The following is a 25,649-nucleotide window of genomic DNA, read 5'->3' as shown; positions in this document are numbered from 1 at the left end:
ACAAACAAAATTACAAAAAAAAAACATTTCTAAGCTTAAAAGCAAAAGAAAAACCAAACTCAATCAGGAAAAGTACTAAAATCTAAAAAAAATCTAAGTAGACTAAGAAAAGAAAACTCAAAACACACAAAAAAAAAAGAAAAAACATGCAAAAACTTAAGTTTCATACCTTTGTAGCCACCAACATCTCCTAAAATCGTTTTAAAAAAGTTGTGGGTTTATAAACAAAATACTAACAAATTTTTATAACTCTTTGTATTTTAGGACAATATAAAAGCGGAGTATTACAAAAAGTAAAAAGTACTGTCTATATATGAGCTACATGACTGATAAAACTTCAAAAATTCAACTATATAATCCACTTATTTAAAGCAACTTTCCCATTTTTCTATTTAACAACACACAGTAAATTCTTTCCTATGATTCGTTATAATATATTCTATATTCTTAAACGGTTTAACTGTATAAAGGAAAAATAACTACAATACTAACTTTACTTAGATACAACATAAAAATAGAAACATAACTACATATTTAAGTGACAAACTTAATATCAATATATTTTCCCAAAATCTGTTTAATGTTTATTAAATAACATTTTGAGATTCAGTAACAAAATGTTAACGAGATGTTAAAAGAATGAAACAGATAACGGGTTTAATAAAAAACAATTAATTCTATACTAATATTATTTGAACTTGTATAAAACTGTTTATAAATTGAGACGACATCATTATAGTTCATGCTTTTAACAAAAATGTTGCTTTCATATTAAAGTATATAACCAAAAACTAATGGTGTGTAGATTCATAAGCTAAAGATACCATTCTGATTCTTAAATTTTCGAACTTAGTTTTTAGATCTAATATAGAGTGGGCATAGGAAATCCCATGTAAATTTTGAAAAGGTTATCTCCCCAGATGATTTTCTGCTAAAAATAGTTAGACTCTTTTGAAAAGGCGTCAAAGTTGTACCACAGATTATACAGATTATAAACTTTGTTTTTTCCTTATGTTTTCTCGTGGTTCCAATTTTCGGAATCGGGCACTAGTTAGGTTACTAGTTTGCGCACATAGCACGCCCACTTATGGCCTCTAAAATTGTGCACAGCGCCTGACCGGCACAGTTATTAGAGAAATATCGGAAAACCGAATAGCGTCATGCAGTATTTACGCGTACCTTATCACGGTTAGGATATGCGCGAGTCAATTTTTAACGCAACGCCCGCTAATAACGTTACCGTCTGACGTAATTTGCGAATCAATTACACCCAAGAACGGTAAGGTTAACTGTTCTTGAATTACACCAAGCGCTATTGCTAAATAACGTGTAAAAATTGCTTAAATGGGCATGTGCGGGTATTTGACAACCGGGGCCGGTCGGCGAGATATTTTATTTTAGGTTATGTTTGAATTGTTTTGAATTATTACTTTAGTTTTACTAATTTGATATTTAAGTAGCTGGGATTAGTTTTAATCAAATAAATACGGCTAAAAATATGGATTCCACCTCTTCCAATATTAAAGAACCTATAAAGAGGCTTAGGTTTACAGCAAATGACGACTTAGCCCTTCTAAGAGAATTTGTTGCTTGTTGCCCTAAACCCACTGGCAGACGTTGAACAATAAAGCACTGGAAATAAGCATTTTAGCCCTTTAGTTTTAAAATACCTAGTAAACAAAACAATTTCAAAGTTTTAAATTCAAAGTTAGGTTAAGTTTAAATAGCGGACGCGACGCGAACAGAATTCTTTCCGGTCCGATAACTATAAATGAAGAGAGTTAATACCACCTCACGTAAAGGAAATAACACCTGGCCTATATAATATTAACGTCCATGTCCGCTATTCGGTTTAACGATATCTCTCTATTACGCTGTTTATTGTTATTTTACTCGTTTGCACATCGTCATAAAAAACAATTTTCGTACCACGAATTAGGGATAAGATTTTTATCTGCATACATATAGTATACCTAATCTGTGGTTGTACGTTGACATAATTTAGAAATGAATGATTCACTTTTCTTTGTTGAGGCACGTAAGATTTGAATATGATGAGTTTAATTATTTGCTGTTGCGGATTTAGCAAAATAGAAATAACAGGAACACAGACAAGAATAATTTTAATATTGTTATGTTATTTTTTAGAATTATAGATATATAAAAGGTATAAAATGAACTCACTGAATCTTTTGATGATATGTGCAATTAAAATGGTTATTAAATTATGATATACTTTTTACATCTGCAAAGATTGTTTGAGTGTCATTTTACATCATGAAAATAATAATGAAAATAATTTTTCATTTTTATGCGTCCGATGCCCACCACCAAAAATGTACAGAATTAAATAAAATAAAACTTACGATCCTGATCAGACAATCGATTAATAACATCGCTATGGTCGAATTTGGGCCTCTTTCTCTTAAAATCTTTATCACTAACTACAAAACAAACAAAAAAATGCATAAAATATATAAAACAACAAAACAAAAAAGAGTTAAATAAAATAAGAATTAAAAAATAATTAAAAAGTGACATCGATTCTAATTCTAAGAGTTATATCATAATATTTGGGTCCTACTTTACAGATATATGTAAAGTGGTATATTATTTAAGTAATGGTAATTATTTGGTTGAAAATACGTATTTTATGGTTACTTTAATTTGACCTTAATGTCATTAGTAAATAAAGAGAATTCTTGAATTTATATATTTACATAGTCATAGTCATAGTAAATACATTTTATCATACAAATGTAATTTAAAAAATAATCATGACAAATTCAATTAAACAATAATTAGACATAAAAGAGAAGAAACAAGAGTTCTTAAGATTAAAATTCTATACCTATTTTACTGCAACTAATTGTATATTTCTAATACAATTTAATAATTGCATTAATTTTTTTTGAAGTTATTTCTTAATTACTCGTGTATTTTTAAACCTATGATTGTAATATTTGGTATATGAACAACTTATTTTGAACTTAAATGAATTGTAAAACTATTTTTTAAATAAATTATACCAATATTTTTTGGAGTGACTCAAATATGCCAATTTTGGACTTAATGTAGGTAGTTTGCTTCTAGGGTACAGATATTAAAAATTTAGGAAATACCCTAAGTATACGCTTAAAAAATAGTAATTTCCTATTATATGAGTGAATATCTCCTAATTATATTCAAATCAATAGTTTTTAGATAGGAAAGCTAATAAGCTAAAATTATTATTAGAAAACTGTATAATAAATGAGCTTTTATTTAAATGACATCTAATACGATCAATTTTGTTTCTTACACCAAACTCACCTACTTAAATTAAAATAACTAAGTGCAAAAGACTTTTAAATAAAATAAATAATATACTTGAAACTATATCTTTGTTTTTTCAAAAAATTATCTTTTTTTATTCCAAAGTTAAACATGTCTGAAATTAGTTGCTAAGACCTTATAAAACTGTAATCTTAAAAACTCGTATTTCTTTCTCGTTTGTTAATAAATATATTCAAGCTGATTATCCTCTTCACCCAATAACAAATAATTGTTAACTAAATTAAATGCCATGATATTTTGAATAGAGATATCTTGGTAATACGGATCCGTTTAAGAGTAAACTGGATATTACGTTTTCCCTGTCAACCTCTCGGTGCTGGTAAGAATTTTACTAAAAAACAACTAAACTCGTCAAACTCGCTCTGAGTCGCTTGTGGCGCCATCGCGTTGTACAGCGCGTAGTTCTCAGCTTCCGTCAAATCCATCTGCAAGTCTACGTAGATCCTCGTCGTACATTGGTGCAGTGGGAAACAACTGATTCGACGTAGGTATGGGCGTAACGTGATATAGATGTAGCAGTACTGGTGTTTGGAGGAGGACTATCGTCTTTTAATCTAATCCGTATACTATTAGAGGAGTGAGTGGAGATATGTCTTGAGCTTTTCGAAAGGTTTTGTCGACCTGGAGGGATTTAGAACTGTAACACGATCGAGTCACGCTGGTTTCACGCGAGGGTGCGGGTGTGTTTACCTTTGAAGACTTCCGGCCGAAAAGTTTTGAAAAGAAGCCACGTTTCTACGGATTCGGCAGTGTGGCAGATGCGTTTGGTACAGGCGGAAGGCTTTTGCCTGGCGGGGAAAGCTCACCCTGTGATTTAGGACGTTGCAAGTTAAACGATTGCGTACGACTAACTGACGTAGACCTCATGCTCCCTGAACGAGTCAAGAGAGCATCGGCTTGCTTTCCAGTCAGCTGAATGCTCGTCATAGACCCTCCGATGTAAGTTTCCAGTTTCTTAGTACGCTTAGGAGGTAGAGGGGGTAAAGTAGAGTCGTTATCGCGTTTAGGAGGTGGTGTAACTTTAGGAGCAGGTTTAGGAGGTAGTACTGTAGGAGCTACACTAATTCTCGGACTAGGAGAGTTGATAATTATGTCCTCGTATCTTTGATGAACTTCTAAAGAAGGGGGGTTTTTGAAAGCGAGCTGTAAACTGGAATAAGTGCGCGCGTCATCGAAAGACTCATCCTGTGGAGACCAGAACGGAGGTTTCGGTATATTAACCGGAACGTTTTCGTTTAGAAGCTTATGGGTGTCTGAATAAATCGCGTCAGCTTGGTTGATAAGATCGTCACCGAAACACTTTTCTTCTATCGGTTCCGAGATGGTTTCCGGGCTATAGACTAAAATAACGTCATCGTCCAGTTTACTCTTTTTAACGTCCGCGTAATTTGGATTGTTTCGTTGTTGTTCGTTTTGAATTGCCAATTGAATGCCAATTTTTGTTTCTTACAGCAAACTCTCTTATTTAACTTAAAATAACTGAGCGCAGAATTTTTTTTTTAAATAAAATAAATAATTTCCTTTAAACTGTCTTAAAAAACGATAATCTTTTTTTCAAAAGATTATCTTTTTTTAACTCCAAAGTTAAACATGTCTGAAATTAGTTGCTAAGACCTTATATAACTGTGATGAACTGTGATGTTCTTAAAGACCTTTCTCGTTTGAATATATTCATGTTGATTATTCTCTTTATCGAATAACAAATAATTGTTAATAAATTAAATGCCATGATATTTTGAATAGATATCTTGGTAAGATATCTATTCAATGATAATTCGATGATAAGAGTATACTGGATATTACGTTTTTCCCGTTAACCTCTCGGCGCTGGTAAGAATTTTACCGCCCTCTACCGGGGCATAGTAACAACTAAACTCGTCGAACTCGCTCTGAGTCGCTTGTGGCGCCATCGCGGTGTACAGCGCGTAGTTCTCAGCCTCCGTCAAATCCATCTGCAAGTCTAGATCTTCGTCGTACATTGGTGCAGTGGGAAACAGCTGATTCGATGTAGGTATAGGCGTAACTGATAGGGATGTAGCAGTACTAGTGTTCGGTGGAGGACTATCGTCTTTTAATCTAATCCGTATACTATTAGAAGAGTGAGTGGAGATATTCCCTGAGCTTTTCGAAAGGGTTTGGTCGACCTGGAGGGATTTAGAACTGTGACACGATCGGGTCACGCTGGTTTCACGCGACGGTGCGGGTGTGTTTACCTTTGAAGACTTCCGGCCGAAAAGTTTTGAAAAGAAGCCACGTTTCTTCGGGTTCGGTAGTGTGGCAGAAGCGTTTGGTACCGGCGGAAGGCTTTTGCCTGGCGGGGAAAGCTCACCCTGTGATTTAGGACGTTGCAAGTTAAATGACTGCGTACGACTAACTGAAGTAGACCTCATGCTCCCTGAACGAGTTAAGAGAACATCTGCTTGCTTTCCAGTCAGCTGAATGCTCGTCATAGACCCTCCGATGTAAGTTTCAAGTTTCTTAGTACGCTTAGGAGGTAGAGGAGGTAAAGTAGAGTCGTTATCGCGTTTCGGAGGTGGTGTAACTTTAGGAGCAGGTTTCGGAGGTAGTACTGTAGGAGCTACGCTAATTCTTGGACTAGGAGGGTTGATAATTATGTCCTCGTATCTTTGATGGACTTCTAAAGAAAGAGGGTTTTTGAAAGCGAGCTGTAAACTGGAATAAGTGCGCGCGTCATCGAAAGACTCATCCTGGGGAGGTCCGAAGGGAGGTTTTGGTATATTAACCGGAACATTTTCGTTTAGAAGCTTGTGGGTGTCTGAATATATCGCGTCAGCTTGGTTGATAAGATCGTCACCGAAAGACTTTTCTTCTGCCGGTTCCGAGACGGTTTCCGGGCTAGAGACTAAAATAACGTCATCGTCCAGTTTACTCTTTTTAACGTCCGCGTAATTCGGAATATTAGTTTCGTTGTTGTTCGTTTCCTCGATTTTATCAAGTCCTGAACTATTCAACTGTCTTTTAGCGACCAACTTGATGTCGTTGGTCAGTATGCTATTGAACAAATCGTAGTTGGCCTTCTTGTGGGCGAGGCCGTGCTTAAGGGACCAATACGGCGTCCTACCTGAGTTGACAGGGAGCAGTTCGAAGGGTAAGGGCTCGCTGGTGACCTGGTCCGATGGCCTGTAGAGTTGGATGAAGACTTTGACAGGTTCGGTGACGTCCAGCGTTTTGTAGCGCGGCGTTTTGAACCAGATGGCGTGTTGCTTGTGGACTTGTGACGGCTGGAAATCGGCCTTGGCACTCCACACCCGCTTGTCGTTTTCCATTTCGAAGAAATGGATTTCGATATCTTCTTTTGCGACCTTTAAATAAAATAATTATTGGAGAGGTGTGACATAAAATTGATTATTTGCGTGTCTTTACGAGTAACAGGGTTCTAGATCATATCATACTTTACGTGGATAAGTAAAAAAACTATCGCAAACATATCAACGACGTACTATTATCTTATTTCTGTGTTGTACTCGCGATTGTGCTACTCTATCTATCCTTGGTCAGAACTATCGTCCAGGTGCCAAATTTAAATATGAATTTTAAAAATTGCGATATACTGCTATAAATAAAGAAACATAAATTTACCTTCTAACTGAATACATTTGCACCCTTTGCAATATAAAAGCTTGAAAAAAGCGTTTTTTTACTTTTATAACAGTTCCCAGGGTTATTCTTATCGATATGTAATTTGGACTTTCTAAACCATATAAAATAATTGTACTTCTTGGGTAAAATATTAAAAACGATGATACTTATTTTTCAATTACTGACTAAGACTAATAGTTCATTAATATATTTTGCTAACCAATGATTAAACATTCCAATTCAACCAAAAAAAAAATAAAATTGATGAAATGTTTCCAAGTGAACAAGTTCAATAAAGTTGAACGAAAGGAAGTCTAATGTTTTGAACAAAATTAATACAATATTGTGCACCCCACAATACTTGTGATTACATTGGAAATACGTTCAATTTTTCATGCGCTTGCGCAAAGTAAGGTCCCCGGGAAGGAAACATTTATTGAACGCTTCATCAAGTGCGATAGAGAAGGTATGATAATGGCATGTCGTGATGATGGAGACATCTTTTCTAATGCTAATCCTATGACGTATTATTATCCACGTAAGTATACAGGGTGGTCCGAATTGTATTCCGGAAACTTCGGCAGTATATTCTGCAGATAAAAAATTTTTTAAAAAATAATTTCTGAAGTACCGTCAATATTTAGGTGAAAATTGGTGTCTGGGAGTTTTTTGACATGCGAAATTTGATTTTGATGTCAATATGACTCCTACTGGTAGAGGGCGCCACCTACATGTGTTTTAACTGTTTTGAAGCGTAATAACGTTTTGTCCGTACCTGTATAAAACTACCGAGGGAAAAAATATTCATCTCTGTGATTTTTTACGTAAAAAATATCTCTTTGTAAAAATCGCTACGAGCAACCGTTCTCAAAATATTTAGAATGGAAATAGTCATCACATGCCATTATTGACGAAAAATAAACACGTTGAGTAGATAGTTAATTTCAATGAAATAATAAATTTGGGAAATTTATATTTTTTTAAATTAATCATATTTTTTCTGCAAAAAATGATGATAAAACAGTTTTTGTTGAACTTTTGGTACAAAAACATTTCAAATTTATGATCTCAGTCTAATAACTATTTAGTCAACATGTTTAATTTATGTCAGTGATGACAGGTATTAATAATTTGGATTCCAAATATCTCGAAAACCATTAGTCGTAGCGATTTTTACCAGGAGACCTTTTTTACGTAAAAAGCGTCGTAAATGTATATTTTTTTTGGCGCCATCTACTAGTAGGAGTCATGATACAAAGGTATGATATTGCGCAGGTTGGTCACTACGTTACAGGTGATAACAGGCACCATTGGTCGGCAAGCTCCGCGCGCCAATTTTAAATTGCCGAACAGATGACACAATAAATGTGAAAATAATTTTTCAAATGTCAAGCTCGATGATTTGCCGTGATGATTTGACATAACTTTTGGGGTTATGTCCTAATTCTTCCCTAATTTAGGTCTTTTTTTATTAATGGCAATTGAACAATATGGATATTTTTTTGTATGGCATATGACGTCACAGGTGGTATGCGCAAACTTAACGAAATTGGAGCCGCTATCGATCATACCTTGTTTTCTTTGTACCATGAGTAGGAGTCATGTTGACATCAAAATCAAATTTCTCATGTCAAAAAACTCCAAGACACCAATTTTAATCCAAATATTGACGTTACAGCAGAAATTATTTGGAAAAAATCGAAATAAAAATGAAACTTCTACACCCTGTATCTCCGAAACTAAGCATTTTTGGACATACATCTATACGAACATTTTTACTTATTTTTATCTGCGGAATATGCCGCCGAAGTTTCCGGAATACAGTTCGGACCACCCTGTATATATGATCTAGGGATAGAACTTACTACAAGTACTTATTACTTACTTATTACTTATTATTAGTAGTAATTATTAGTAATTACTATGATTAATTATTTGATTAATTCGCTCTTATACAGGATTGCACAACAAAAATAATGTTTTTTTTAATACATATATAATCAGCACTGATAAAACTTATTTTTAAAATATGTCAAAAAATATTCAATTATTTATAATACAGAATGTTCACCGCTAATTACTACATACAATAAAAATAATAAATCTTCATAATAAATGTTCGTTTATTACCTTTTCACACAACAATATTATATCCTTTCCACCACCATTGACATAACTGACACAATGTGACAGCTTGATTATTGTCAAGTCGGACATTGCCTTTTTGTCATAAATTATGTCGCTGACTACGGGTTTCAGCGGTTCGCTGTACTTCCCAGGCGTGTCGCCCTCTATGAACACCTGAAAGCACAATCGGACTGCGTTGAGGTCTATTGAGGTAGGTTGATTTTTGTGGTGATAATGTTCTGAAAAAAAAATTCAAATCTTCAAAAAAACATTTTCGTCACTCATATTGTGTTTCTGGGGTCGAAATATACTACCCTTAAAAATATTTGTGCTTATTTAAGACTCACACTTTATAACAACTTATTATTTACTGTAACGAAGTTACTATTTTTTTTAATATATATTTAACTTTCTTTTTCTATTTTTCCGCCGATTGCGAATTTTCTCTATTTAATTGATCTTTCTACTCTTTCGTACATCAGAAAAATTTGATTCTTTTTCGGGAAAATAGTAATTTTTAAATAAAATTTTATTTGTGGGATTAACGTACGGACCGAACCCATTAATTAGCCTAAAAAGCGCTAATTAATAATTGAACGCATTCCACGCGCTTGATGCAGCCCGCTTGGTATCGCTAGTACTAGATCGGCGTATCGAGACGCGCACACGGCTCGGCGCACGCCACCACCACGACGGTTTTCAACTGGAGTACTGGAGGGAAAGACTGGGGGAAAATAAGAAGCGACGGGCAAGCTGAAAGAGCACAGTTCCTACACCACCACCACCGACAGCACCAGCAGCAACAGTCACCGCAGTCCGCCAAGCAGAAGCCAGCCCCGAGACGCAGCCGCCTAGCCGTTGAAAAGCCTGCCGTCTTCCGTCGTTTCTAATCCGCCGTCGCTCCGAAACCGCCCGCAAGGTAACCTTCAGGATTAGTATGGTATAGTATTGAGTATCGAGAATTCGTTGTTTATTTGGTTTTTAATTTTTTTTTTCAGAAAGGAATCCTGTACCGTGGCAAGATCTAAATAGTTTAGAATAAATTCCAAAAGTAAAAAAAAATATTTTAAATATCAATAGCAAATCTGTAAAATCAAATACGCTTGAGTTATCAATAGGGACTTGGAAAAGCAAGTAAACTGTGAGTGTGATAAATCCCGGCAGTTTGCTTCAAACTCTAAATTCCTTATTGGTAATTTAATTAAAAAAAAATCATTAGGTCAGGGATTAGATTTTGTTTTAATCACTTGAAACATATCTGGGTCGTTAATGAGGACTTGGTAAAATAAGTAAGTTGTGAGTGTGATAAATCCTGGCAGGTTGCTTCGAATTCCAGGTTCTTCATTGACTGCTTAGATAAACTATCTTTAGTTTAATTCTTTTTTCGAAAACAATCCGCAGTAAATCGTTCTGTCAGTTCTCTTAATAATTAAGCGGTATATCTCTAGTGAAGATTAGGAACGTGGGAAAGTTGTGAGTGTGATACATCCCGGCAGGTTTCTTACACACTGATCCTTTCAGTCTTAATTTATTTTTTATTTTATTTTTTTTCGTGTCATATTTAGACCTTAGCCCCGCCGTACTTTTTAATTTTAAATAAATAATTTTTGGAGTATTTTCTTATTTTCCCCGACATACCTTCAATTTAAATAAATAATTATTAGAATAATTTCTTGTTAACTCCGAAACACTTTTAATTTAATTAAATAATTATTACAACATTTTCTTATTGGCACACCCGTATTTATTTTAATATTTTGATTAAAACCTTTAATAGAATATTTTAAATTCTTTTCACTAACACTCTCAAGTAAATTTTGTTTTCTTTTCTCTTTTTGAATTTATTGACAAGTTCTAACATTAATTATTTTTTTTTTATTTAAGAATAAATTATTTTTTTTTATTAACTTGGGAGTGCCGTCCTTCCCCTAACAGTCTGTAGTTTTTATTAATATTCTTTTCTATGTAGATTTGTTCCAACCCGGTGACGAGATTCTACGTATTGGAGTCAATTTAGGCGCTGGGTGTCGCAACCAGCCACCTACACATCGCCGTGCTATCTGACTTTCCGAAGAAGACAGACATTTTTTTTTGCATTTAAAATGAAGCTTTGACTTGTAAATAGTTTTGGAAAACACGACCTGCCCTTTATTTTACAACTGTTGATTAGAGTTTAATTTGAGCCACCTCTGAGCTAAAAGAATTGTAACACTGCCATACTTCTCCACTGTTTAAAAGCTACCCGAACCGGCACTAGTGGGCCTCTAACCACTTATTAACTAGAGGTGGCGCCCGAGATCTTCTAAGCAACAATACAAGAAACTTAAGCGTCAGTAACACAGCTCAAGAAGAAGCAAACGTTACAAATTTGGGTGTCCGAGAACAGGGACGTTGCAAATTTGGCATTCAAGAGTTACGTTACATTACCAAATATAAATATTATTTAAACAAAATTCATAGATTTGAGTAAAAAGTATAAATTAAAAAAAAGGTTTAAACTTAAACTTGGGTTTGATTTATACTTACGCCTAAAAGGATCGACTTTAATCTCTTCCCTAGTCCTCAACGAACTCTCGATGTCCCTTTTCTTAACGCACTGAATGCCCAAATTCGAGAACTGGACTCTCATCGTGTCTTGAGGTATATGTAAGGTACAAACTCCTTTTCTACATCCTTCCCTACCTACTAATTTGTGGGGATGAACCCTGAAATAAGAAATGAAATTTATTACAGCAATAAGAATAAGGAATTTAGTTCACATCATATAATGTAACTTTTGCCAAATATTACAGAAACTTATTCTGGAAACTTCATCTTACATAATAATATCATACACATTTTACCTTACAGATTTTTATTTTGTAAACGTTTCCGAAACGTACGGAGCGATGAGCAATAATTGAAATAGCTAGTTATTGTAATTTTGCTCTTTGGCTGGCAATAAATTTAAGACATTCGAATATTTATCATATATTTTAGCAACAGACGACTGAGAATATCGGTAATCGTGAGTACTATGACGGAATAAACGAGTTATGAAGGAGATCCAGTGATTTATTTAGAAAATAAGTGGAATTGAGTTCTTTATTCTGACATCAGAAGTGGGATCGACCTAATAAAAGTACCACACATAACATGTTGTGTGTGAATCCATAAGTGCTGGAGAATGAGATAAAATCATAAAGCAACAAGTCCAGCATTGTTAGTCAACGCAAAAATGATAATACCTATAGGAAAATTTGGAAATTTTCTATTACGTATAAATCGTTTGAAAAAATAGCACACCCCCTACTTCAAAAACGGAAAAAGCTAAAGCTATTACGATGAAGATAAAAAACCTACTAATCACTACTCCTAAAATCCTACACACACACACAGAATTGCCAACTGAAAGGTCTAGGGGAAAAATATGATAAGCGTCACATTTTACTAATCCTACAGGAGAGCACTGAAAGGATCAGTTTCTCATATATATTATATTTTTAGCCGACCATACGAATAGGTATGGTAAGGGTAGCCGACCATACCAATAGGTATGGTAAATTAAAAAAAGTTTTTTTTAATTTCACTCAAAATGAGTTATTTGGGTCATAAATGACCTAAATACAAAATATTTTCATGGTGTCTGTCTGTCTGTCCGTCTGTACACGATAATTCAAAAACCGCTGAACCGATTTTAACCAAATTTGGCACAAAAATACTGTGGCACCCGAGAATCTGGCCATTAGTTTTTGGTGGGGGTGGGGGGTTGGTAAGCGGGTACGGGAGGGGGTTAAAAATTTGAAAAAATCGTAACTCCAAAATTACTGTAGCTAGCGAAACGCGGTTTTCAAATTAAGATTAGGAATAATATTTGCAACAAAATTTGTAATAACATCAAAATCAGTCAAAGTCGCAGTTTTCGAGATATTAACATATTTTAGTATGGGCGGCTATACGTGCCTCCCGGGGCCAATTTTTACTTATCATATATCACAGGATTTAACAAGTTATTGCCCTGCAGGGTTTATACATTTTGTAGGGACAAGTTAGACCTACTATAATATTGTAAAATCCGAAAATTAAGAAATTGGCGCTTATCAAGTTTTTCCTCTGGACTCTTCAACTATTTCAATCATTGTTGATCTGTCAGTAATATTAGTAAAGTTGGTGTTGTAAAGTAAAGTTGTGGTACTGACCATTGTTACATGACACACTCTGTATATAAACTTTCTATTGATAAAAAATCGATATACACTGTATTTATCTGATGGGTTAGGTGCAAGAACAGTTAACCCAATAGGACTGCTCATTCAGCCAAAAGTATCCGCCAGGTGCATGCGAAAACTACTCGCTTTGTGACGTCATTGTAGTCCTTGTCATGGTTATTAGTCCTTATCCGGCAACCAATAATACACGCACGTGCATTATTGATTGCCGAATGCAAAACGTTCATTACATGTTCATTATTTAGTTTATTTATTTAAACACCTTATATGTATGCAGTATAGAAAATTAACTGTATAAATCGTATTAAATACTCGGATAATGCATTTTTAAGAACAGCATTTCCCAGCATCACCTTTTACAAGCATTCTTTTTAAAGTACTTCCATATTTTGCTTTAAAATAATTAATAAACAATATCGTAGGCACTTAGTAAGCACTTTGTCACAATCCACAACACAAAATGAACGTATTTATAAACTCCATAGCTCTAAAAACTTTAAAGACACCTTTTTCACATTTAAAATTGACAAAATAATTTACTCAAAATTTCTCAGCTGTTATTTGTATAAGTTTACCATAGGCAACTCATAATACACACTATCATGACAAGGCTTTGACAAGGGCTACAATGACGTCACAACTGTCAGCTGAAGCGCGGGAAGAGGCGAACGTACGTTAGGGATGTCGCAAAAATAAAATAAATCGATATTTTGAATCGATTCAAGATCGGACATAACAAGATCGATCCAGAAAAAAATCGGTAACAAAAGATCGATCTTATTAAATATCGATATTCGATTCTGAATGTATTGGTGTACTGGTATAATAAAAATACGATATAATTATAAAAAAATTCGATACATAAAAATCGTAAAACCGTTTATTAACACATTTAAAATTGAAATTGAATAACAGTCATCCCAAACTGAATCAGAAACACCCACAAACCGAGACATACTTGTAAAAATTAAAAATACTATGACAATGTTAAAATATAATTATTCGGCTTTTTGCATGCTTATGATGATTTTGACACAGAATATGTACCGGTAAATTCTGTAATATTGATATATCAGTCGGTTGGAAAGAAGCTAAAATCAAAAAATATTCTGTTATCTAAAATATAAAAATATGGGAATCACCGACAAAAATCTGACACCTAATATCAAAGTGGTAAACAGACATTGGCGCATGCGGTAGCGAGCACTTCACTTAATTTTTCATTGCTAGATGGCGGAATTTTGGAGTTGTTATTAGAGATGCACCGGAATCAAATATTCAAGCAAAACTAAAGTGTTTTTTTATTCTAACAAATAAATAAACCTGTAAAAATGTATAAATAAAATCGATCTTCGATTTTGAAAAAAAATCGATTCTACCAAAAGATCGTTTGATAAAAATCGATCGATTTTAATCGATATTTTCGGCAAAAAGATCGATCTTCGATTACAATCGATTCGAATCGTGCATCCCTAACGTACGTCTTATGAGGATGAGCAATCCTATTAGTTTACCGTTCTTGGGTTAGGTTTAGTATTTTTGAGTTTACCCGTCATTTCAAAGTAAAAAAATATGAATAGATAAAATAGCTGTTATTGAGTAAATAATGTTATGCTATAAAAATAATTAATAAAAATATCAATTCGTTTGTTTTACGTTTAGCTGCAAGTTTCTAATTAGCTTAGAATAATCTCACATCGAGCTAAGTTCAAAGAATAATCATTATTATGCACCAAACAACTTTTTTTAAAATAGATAGTTTCCCAGAAGTTTTATATAAGAAATTTATGGTTTTCTTAGAAGATGCAATTTGAATATTATATTACAATCTGAAATCTCAAAGATTTAGTAACAAAACTCTCTTTTGATTTTACAATTATAATTAAACATCACTTAGAGTCTGTGTCTGATATAAAGCGATCCAAAATTACTGTTATTTTTCACTATTCTGATCACAGATCACATTACAGTTGAGGGTTGGAACCTTTGGTGTTACACAGTTACACTAATTGTAGCTTTATTAGTCCTTCAATGAACCCAAAACTTACAATTCGTAAAAATCTAATCAGCAAAATAAAAACACTAAATCACCACAATACACCAAAACACTTTTACTTTTACACTGGACGCGCGTTTCGCTAACCATGTTAGCATCATCAGCAGATGATTATAAGCTAAAGTACAATCTACAAGTTGAGCGTTTATATACTCGCCCAGTGGGTACCGAGTGGGCGTGGCAAAATCTAACCAACCGAGTCAGAGCCCACTAAGCGTAATAGTTAGATTTCCGGCACTAGAGTAGTAGGAACAAAGAACTTGAAGGAATTGGACCGTTGTCTCTGTTCATACTATCTTTACATTTATTAATTCTGATGCTTTCATATGTATCTAATTGCCTGTAATTTGAGACTTGTTTAATTAATTTTAAATTATTAAGATCTATACAATGGTCTTTATCAACAACATGTTCGGCAACGCAAAATTTATCCGGTCTACAATATCTTATCTGAGCTAAATGTTCTTTAAATCTAGTTAATATTGATCTTCTAGTTTGCCCAACATATTTCTGATTACAATCTTTACAAGAAATTTCATAAATACCCGACCTTTCCAGTGGAGGTATTTTATCCTTTGGATTACCTAATAATTATTGTAATTTATTATTAGCACTATACACAAGTTTATAATTGACATTCTTAAAAATTCCTTTTAGACCACGGGATAATTCTCTATCAAACGGCATCGAAAAATATTTAGACGTATCTTTCTCCACTTGAAAAGTCGAATTTTCAGAAATTATTAACCTATACCTACGTTTTCTAATTAATTTATCAACTAGTGAAGGAGAATATCCATTACACTCAGCTACATTCCTAATATAATCTCTTTCTATTTCATATCTTTCGTTGGAAAGTGGGAAACTAAGTAATCTATGAACTAAGAAATTTAAACTAGCCATTTTATGTTCAACACTATGATGTGATTCATTAGGAATATATCTGCGCGTGGTCGTATTTTTCCTATAGATATCAAATTCCAGGCAATTATTAGTATTTCTAATAACTAATACATCTAGAAATGGTAATCTGTCGTTGTTCTCAATTTCATGCGTAAATTTAATGGAAAGAAAACGATTATTTAACTTAGAAATAAAATTATCTATGGTGTCTGAATGTGTGTCAAAAACAGCAAAAATATCATCCACATACCTAAACCATACTCTTGGAAAATACTCAAACTGATTCTTAGCCTCCACTTCAAACCTACTCATGAATAAATTAGCTAAAAATGGAGACAATGGATTACCCATTGCTGTACCTTCCCGCTGTTCAAAAAAGTTGTTATTAAATTGAAAACAATTTTGTTTCATACATAACGATGTAAGCTCAATATATTCACTGACAGTTTTGTTGTCGAGACCATTTGCGTTCAGTAATTCCTTCAAGTAGCCTAAAGTATGTGGAATTGGAACACTTGGGAACAACGAAGATACATCAAAGGAGACCAAAATTTCACCTTCATGCAATGTTATATCTTTAATTTTGTTAATGAATTCAATATTATTTTTAACTGAGAAAGAAGGTTCATGATCAGGTAAATTTTCGAACTCCCTTGATAATCATTTTGCCAAATTATAAGTCGGAGAACCTACAGCCGAAACAATTGGGCGCATATACTTGTCCGGTCTATGAATTTTTGGCAAAGCATACAATTTTGGTAATGAGGGATTGGATACTTGCAATTTCCTCTTTAAAGAAAAATCAATAAGGGTGTTACATTCTTTTAGAGTTTTTTTAACGTCAGCTACCATCTTAGACAAAGGATTCTTTTTCAAATTTATGTAGGGGCCATTATCGATTAAGTTGTTAACCTTATCGTAATAGTCTTTTTTATCTAATATAACAACCTTATTTCCCTTATCAGCTTTTAGGTAGAAACAATCCTTGTTACGCAAACTCTTGACAATATTGTGCTCCTTTTTTTTAGATTTTAATGATTTACTTGAAACGATATTTTTTGATAACTGATTTCTACAAGCCTCTCTTATAAATACTTTAGAAGCCTCGGGCAAGTGCTGAATAGCAGTTTCAACACCAACGACGATTTCCTCCAAAGCGCTACCAGAGTTGGGCAATGCAAACTTTAAACCTTTGTTTAATTAATTGAGCTCTTGTTTATCAAAAGTCTGCGAAGAAAGATTCTCTACTATGTTTATGTCTCTTTGGAAAACATGTTTGTTTTTAGAGCTTTTTAATTTTTTATACTTATTATTCAAAATGGACATTTTCTTAACAAATTTTGAATTGATAACCACAAACATATTTCTCTGAAAGAGACACCAACATTCATACTCTACATTAGTTAGCTTATAAGTAAGTTTTTTGTAAAGTCCATAGGCTTCCAGTTTATAATCATCTGCTGATGATGCTAACATGGTTAGCGAAACGCGCGTCCAGTTAAAAGTAAAAGTGTTTTTGTGTATTGTGGTGATTTAGTGTTTTATTTTGCTGTGTAACACCAAAGGTTCCAACCCCCAACTGTAATGTACTAAAAATACTTACGCATAAGGCGGATCTTTCATAACACAAGAAACTACGACTACCGCTTTCCCCCGGTATCCTTCCACCTGGATCTCTGGATATGTCTTGTTTTCCGGCGTACTGCTCGCTCCTGGAATGGAGCCAGCCGACCGACCTTCGCACTCATACCGAAACCTTAAGGCTTTCGATGCAGGTTGCTCTATAATCTGAAAGAATAAAAATATTGCAATATAAATCTATACGTCGTACAAAATAAAAACCGTTGCGAGCTATCCAATAGGCTAATAAATGTTTGCAGTGCTACCACTACACAAATATGGCCCTTATGAGACGTTTTCAATGAGTTTTAAATCTCCCACTCGATATTGTGTTGGCAACGCCGAGGAAGCGGTTGCAGCGGTGCCACGTTTATTTGACCAGAATTTTCTGAACGTTAGTTGAGAGTTGTCTCGCGTGTATTGTATCTTTTAAAACCTTTATCTATCGATCGAAAACTGTTGTTTTCAGATTATTTTGTGTAGTAGTTGTTAGTTTTTTCTTTGAAAAATGCCTAAGCAGTTAAATAGTCGGTGCCAAGAATTAGTGTCATCTCTGATACAATATTTTGAGAAAGAAAGTGACAATAACGGCTCGTTATATTATAATAAAGTATTTTAAAGTAGACCAGTGGAGTTTTTTTTTTATTTTGAGAAACAAAACCTACTAATCTTCTATGGAAAATACTTATTAATTCTTGAAATATTTCAAAAAGTTGCCTATATTTTATAATCATTTACCACTCTATATAATAGATAACATTTTGAATTGCCCGAAACCTAGACTGTTATTAATTAAACAAAATGTTTAAAACAATGTTTTTAAGACACTATTACTTGTTTTAAATATTTGTTTAAAACAGAGTATTAAATAGATTTGGTGTGTAGGTGAATCAGCTCAACTTAATATTGTCTAAATAAACTATTAATTCTGTACTACTACTTGGAGGAGCACCATTAAGGTTTCTAAAATCGAATTAAGTTTTGTCCTTTGGCTTTATCATTACTCAACACGATATGGTTTAAAACAGAGTATAAAAGTGTTTTAAACATATTTTCGACTTTGTATTTACAATGTTCTTTAAAACCATAAAAATTTGTTTTAAACAATAAAAAAACATGTTTTGTTTAAAAATATTTTTTTTCAGCGCTGCTTGAAACTATTTAAAATTGTTAACAATTTAAAGTATATTTTAGAATTTTTAATAGATCTTAGATATTAGTAAATTTTTCAAAAATATTTCTCCGATTACAATCTGGCAACAATGCTGTCTACAATCAACGCACGTGCTCGATGACATGCAACGGTTTTTATTTTGTACGACGTTTTACCTATACTCTATACTAATATACTAAGGGTCGACATTTCTTTTCTTGGGTGCCGGTTTTTATGTGTACGAAGAGTACGGACAACACGCTTAGTAAAATAAGATGTACTGAATAAAGACGGAAGGCGAGTATTTTCCCAGGCGCATGGAATCTAGCGTCAGATTAAGTAGTTATGTAATAAATACTTGGTATTTTTGCTCACTCCGACTTCCTAGATTACCATAACGACTCACTCCTATACATTTAAACGCCGACTTAAAGGTTCGCTTGTCAGCGGGGTATAAAATCTTTAAGTGACTCACTGATTAATCACGATCCTGCTCAAACCACTCAACGTAAGAAGCTCAATTTTGGCATACAGGTTGATTCTAGGGTGTAGAGGTTCGATAAGAAGGGATTTTTCGAAATTCCAGTTCCAAGGGGGTGAAACCACCCCTCAAATATTACAATATTTTTTATTTAAAAAACGGTCAAGTTTCCGAAAAAACGCTTAAACACGTATATTTTATTTTGTTTGTTTACATATTTTAAGATTTCTTAAAAATGTATACAGGGTGTTTCGAAAAATCTGGTCATTGATTAATCACGATCCTGCTTAAAGCGCTTGACGTAAAAAGCTGATTTTTGGAAAACGGATTGACTTTAGGGTGTAGAGGTTCCACAAGAAGGGATTTTTCGAAACTCGAATTCTAAAAACCGGTGAATTTTTCGGAAAAACTCTTAAACACGTATATTTTATTTTCTTGTTTCATAGGGTGTTTCATAAAATATGACCATTGAGTAATCACGATTCTGCTTAAACTGCTTGACGTTTAAAGCTTATTTTTGGCAAACGGATTGACTATGGAGTGTAGTGGTTCGATAATGAGGGATTTCTCGAATCTCAAATTCCAAGAGGGTGAAATTGCCCCTCAAATATTACAATATTTGTTATTTAAAAAACGGTTAGTCTTTCGGGAAAACGCTTGGATACGCATAATTTATTTTTTACATATTTTGAAATTTTTTTAAAAAATCATACAGGTTGTTCCAAAAATTTGGGTAATTGATTAACCACGATTCTGCTTAAACTGCTTGACATAAAAAGTTTATTTTTGGCAAACTCCAAGTCAAATTCCAACGAAATGAAACTACCCCTCAAATATTACCAAGTTATATAATAATATCGCCATATTGTTTTTTTCTCATGCTGACATAAATGTGAGAAAATGTTATCTAGTTTGTATGTTAATCGAAATTCTTGCTTTGCTTTAGCATCACCATTACAAATCACATATACACACACTTTATTAGATATACACATTCATGTGGAATCTCTAAAAGTGTGTATCTATCTATCTGTAAATAAATAAATTGTTCTAACTATAATGATAAATAAATAAATTGTTCTAACTATAATGATAGGAGATAAGACCGCTGTGTAATAACTTGTTTTTTAGCGTGCTTAAGTGTTGGACAATGAAATATATTAATTTGATACATTTAGATATAGTTAAGAATTTAGAATAAAATATTGTAGTTATTGTTGTAGAAATAAAACTCCTCAGACAAGGTTCTACCTTAAGAGGATATTATGTTTATTCACTATTTTGTATTCGTAAGTTATGTATAAGTCTTGTATATACTTTGTAATTGGATCAGTTTGAATAAACATTATTTATTATTATTATTATATATTATTATTATATAAATTATAGTTGGGCTAAAACGTGAATTGATATTCACAGGTATACCTGTATATTGTATTATTAAAATATTTGAATGAATAATGTTATATTGTAATAATACCTATATTTCGAAAGAGTTTATCAGTTGCTTCATACAATAGCATTTATGATTTCGTTGAAACATTATATGATTCACTATTATTTATTTAATAAAACCATAACCTTATTCAAGCTTGTAAAAGACAATATTAAACAAAAGATATAATTTTCAAAGTAGTATGTTAAAAAATATAATATGTTAATATAAACGGTAAAGCGGGTGTGTGGTCGAAGGAAATATATATTATACCGGGTGCGTCTCAAAAGTGGCTCACCCCCTATAACTTTTTTATTTTTTCAGATAAGAAAACGAGATTTGGTATTTTAGTATATGACATAAATTAGAATTGATTGACGTATTCAATTGTTTTCCATCACTTCCTGTTTCACCGAAAATGACTACAACTTTTGATTTTTAAATGGCACCCTCGGTATTTTTTTACTTTATTCGATAGAAAATGACACTCTCAATAGAATGACATATCATATGTCAATTTTTGACATTCTCGCTTAATAAAAAATCGTATTTTAAAATTCAATCCAGAGTGCCATGGATATGTTAAAAACACTAATTCTTAATCTAGGAGCCTTGGAAAAATACATTTGGTCGTCTAATGTTTTTAGTGTCTTGTCCTGGTCAGTTAGAAAAATGCCGAAATCGTATTTTTTATCATATCTCAATTTTTGAACGAGGGTGGCTCATTAGCATATTTTGAAAAAGCATTTTTTTACGAATAATTTGATACCACACACTTGGTATTTCGAGTCAAATTTTCATTACGAAAAGCAAGTTATAATTTCAAATAAACCATATGCGAAAATGTCAAAAGTTGACGTATTAGGTATATGTCATTCTATTCAGAATGTCATTTTCTATCGAATAAAGTAAAAAAATACCGAGGGTGCCATTTAAAAATCAGAAGTTTTAGTCATTTCCGGTGAAACAATTGAATACGTCAATCAATCCTAATTTATGGCATATACTAACATACCAAATCTCGTTTTTTTAAGTGAAAAACTAAAAAAAGTTATAGGGGTGAGCCATTTTTGAGACGAACCCGGTGTATCAGAAATCTGCCTAGGCTAGCCTGATCCTGTCGTAGTAAGCCACATCCAAAACTCCAAACACACGTGCTTTGATTAAGGCTTGATTAAGGTTTGCAGAGCTTCAGCATTTGCTATAAAATAGCGCGCAATTTGTCACAAAATCATATAAATTATGTATCACTGTAATTACAAAACTTCAATCTGTTTCCGTATTGTAACAGAATTTTAAATTATATCTGTATTTTTGAGAACATTTAGCCAAAACATAAGGAATATTTTGTTGACGTTTGACCATCAAAATCTTAAAGATAAAGAAGTTGACTAAAAATGTGCTACATTACGGATATAGTATAATCCTTTATCTTTAATTTCCTTCTTCATTTGTGTAAAAATACCTAGTCAGTTTTACATAAAACGTTAAATGCCGAACGCTAATTTTGCTACTTTTCCGGCTAGTGAAATTGATTCTTAAGCCTACAAATTTACGGATAAATTTATAGTCGAAAATGAATATGCGTTTTAATGTACTTTCATAAATATTACACGATGTTTGATATAATTATCAAAAATTACCTTCATTATTCTTGATGATTTCGAATAACAATATAGTTTACCTTGAAAAAATATTATTTTTTATGTTGTGACTCGAATGGGATAAAAATAAACTTATTTTAAATTGTACCGGGTATGATTCACAAATTATACTGCCTACTGGAAGTCTTTTTAATGTTATATTTTTAATATTCAAGATTTAAAGTAATCTACCATTTTTCTTCTTTATTTTTTAAGAATTAAACAATTCTCTATTATTATAGCTGAATTTCAGGAATTTCATGACAATTTCAAAAATTTTGTAAGTAAAATCTGATACTTATAAAGTTTAAGTTTTTGTCATATAATAGAATTATTATCTCCTAAATGACTCTACTGAAGAAACCGGTAGGTTTAGGTATATGAACATGATATTATCGTTAAAAAGCAATTTTATATGGTGTTTTGATTTTTTAATTAATATAATTATTAATTTTTGTTTGGTTGAATTTAAAATAACAAAGATTTAAGCAATTTCATAACAAACGAAAATAAATATATTTTTTTCTATCCCTGTGTGATATCCAATCGGTTGATTCAAGATAGATCGAATATCGGGTTTCCTTTATCTATAACGCAAATTTCAACTTTCAATATGCTCAATTTATGATTTTAGCAATGCTTAACTTAAGAACATGTTTTTGCATTTTATCTCAAAAACTATTAGACAAAATTATGAGATATGAAAGTAGTTTTCAAACATGTAATAATGGGTGTTCCATTTAAAATAAAAAAGATACTACTACTTTTCAAATGAAGAGGCAAGACTGCAACATTGAGGCTAATTTTAGATAGATTCAGATGCAGCCTTTATGTAAAAATCCAAATTTTCTAAAAAAAATCGTATCACTGGGTTCTCTATAAACGTGTAAACTACCCTATATAGTTCAGTCATTGGGAATCAGGAGCCTGCTTGGAAAAAAGTCCGGATGTTTTGAAAATTTGCAGGTTTATAGGTTTTGGGGTCCCTAACTAAAATCCATAAAATGCACATTTACAGACTTGCCGCCGGCGCGGCCATCTTGCCAAGATGGCGCCCACAATCGGTATTTTGTAAATACCTCGAAAACTATGCGTTTTTCGCAAAAATTTGAAGAGAGTAATATTAAAGAGAATAAAATTTCCTATAAAAAAGGTTTTATGAAAATTTTCGCTAAAGTCAACCGTTTTGGCACAAAATCCCTGGAAATTTTAGAATTTTGCGTAAAGTATGATATACATATATATATAGTCGATTTTCCGAAATCAAATGTCGATTAGTGTTCACTAAAACTATTTCTATCTATCGCCCATTAAACTATCGCTCATTAATTTATGAATAATTAATTGTCGTGCTGGACAGCATTCATTGCGAACTTACCACCAGGTTCAGCATTGGTCTGGTTGTACCAAAGATGCCGAAGAATGGGATTGGAAGAAAACAAAAACAGGCATTACTCCAGTCACAACGTTGAAAGATCCAGCTTTAAAATCCCTATTGGTATTTTTATCCTGTAAATACAAAACCAACAACTATGGTAAAGCCTGCGGATGCAGAAAAGCAGGATTACAATGTTCAATGATTTGTGCATACTGCAATCGGAAATTCTGTGACAACGTCACTGAAGTGTCACTCGAGGAATCCGATGAAGAGGAGTTGGACTTGCCTGTAGATATCCCTCTGGCGGCTGAAGATGAAGAGTTGGACGTATTGAGAGACCACCCTGATGAGCCCAGCACAGCAGACAAGATCGACTTTGACATCAATGAGCCAGATCCGTCGGGCTTGTGCAGATAAGTTAAAGTTTTTAATTTATCTAGTGGAGTAGGCCTCCGTTAAATGAAAGAATTAACGTATAAAAACGTTAAAATAAACGCGCCATATATTTTACCACTTGGGTGGTGTGGAAACAAGTACACATTTTCAATAATTAAAATTAATTATTCATAAATTAATGAGCGAATTAATGATACGCCACTGTTTTATGACAAAATTGAAGAATCTAAACTAAAACTAGTTTTAGTGAACCCTAATCGACATTTGATTTCGGAAAATCGACTATACATAATATATCATATTTTAAAAAAAGGGATTTTGTGCCTAAACGGTTAGCGAAAATTTTCATAAAACCTTTTTTATAGGAAATTTTATTTTCTTTAATTTTACTCTCTTCGAATTTTCGCGAAAAACGCATAGTTTTCGAGATATTCACAAAATACCGATTTGGCGCCGGCGGCAAGTCTGGAAATGTGCATTTTATGGATTTTAGTTAGGGACCCCAAAACCTATAAACCTCCAAAGTTGCAAATCTTCCGGATTTTTTTCCAAGCAAAAATCCCCAATGACTGAACTAATATCTGTAAAGATGATCGAAATACTATTAAGTCAATGGTAAAGACCTATATGTATTAAAACAGCGAATATCTACGAAACCGTTGAAAAATTTAAAATACTTTAAATATCTATAAAAATGTTCATTTTTTAATTCTCTACCTAACGAAGAAATAATATACAAAGTGTTAAATTAAAAAAAAATAAGAAAAAATATTTTATGATTTGGAAAGTTTGGCATTTAAGATTCCGATATTTATAATATAGTAAGTACATACCGTCTATAGTAAGTATTTAGCATAAGTTTTCTTATACTACATAGTTATTAGACTGAAACAACAAAAAACTTTGGAATTTTTTCCAGAAAAATTTATGATTAAAAAAATGTTTTCTAATTTATCATTTAGGTCAAATAACTATCGAGTCAAAATGTTTATTTTTTATCAATGATGATATGACATGTACTGATTACTTCGGTTCGAAATATCTTGGGAACGGTTGCTTGTAGTGAATTTAGTAGTGTAATACATGTACAGACAAAACGTTATTACTCTTCAAAACAATTAAAACCATATAGGTGTCGCCACTTACAAGTAGGAGTAATAAAATAGTAATAGAGTAACAATAAATAGAATAAGTAATTTTCATCCAAATATCGACGTTAGTTCAGGAATTTTTTGAAAAAACAAACGAAATAAAAATGAAACTTTTACACCCTGTATCTGCGAAACAAAACATTTAGGACATTAATATACAGG

The 25,649-nt window shown here is 32.8% G+C and overlaps 1 protein-coding gene across 3 annotated transcripts in view; it reads right to left on the bottom strand.

Annotated features, from left to right (window-relative positions):
• LOC115888177 (embryonic polarity protein dorsal-like) overlaps nucleotides 1-25,649 on the bottom strand; it is a 99,474-nt gene that overhangs the window by 8,417 nt on the left and 65,408 nt on the right. For 2 of the 3 annotated variants that reach the window (XM_030907793.1, XM_030907794.1), the window contains 4 exons: nucleotides 17,834-18,018; nucleotides 11,590-11,768; nucleotides 9,067-9,302; nucleotides 1,700-6,659 (listed from right to left, as the gene is read on the bottom strand). In XM_030907793.1, coding sequence (XP_030763653.1) covers nucleotides 5,136-6,659; nucleotides 9,067-9,302; nucleotides 11,590-11,768; nucleotides 17,834-18,018 — 2,124 coding nt within the window. In that variant the 3' untranslated portion in view covers nucleotides 1,700-5,135. Of the gene's footprint in view, nucleotides 1-1,699; nucleotides 6,660-9,066; nucleotides 9,303-11,589; nucleotides 11,769-17,833; nucleotides 18,019-25,649 lie in introns of those variants that run through there. The other variant, XM_030907796.1, reaches the window with a different exon arrangement.

The sequence above is a fragment of the Sitophilus oryzae genome, unplaced genomic scaffold (assembly GCF_002938485.1).
Source record: "Sitophilus oryzae breed Bouriz unplaced genomic scaffold, Soryzae_2.0 scaffold_684_pilon_pilon, whole genome shotgun sequence".
Taxonomy (NCBI): Eukaryota; Metazoa; Arthropoda; class Insecta; order Coleoptera; family Curculionidae; genus Sitophilus; species Sitophilus oryzae.
Note: the sequence above shows the minus strand (reverse complement) of the source record. Positions and strands in the feature narration are given on the sequence as shown.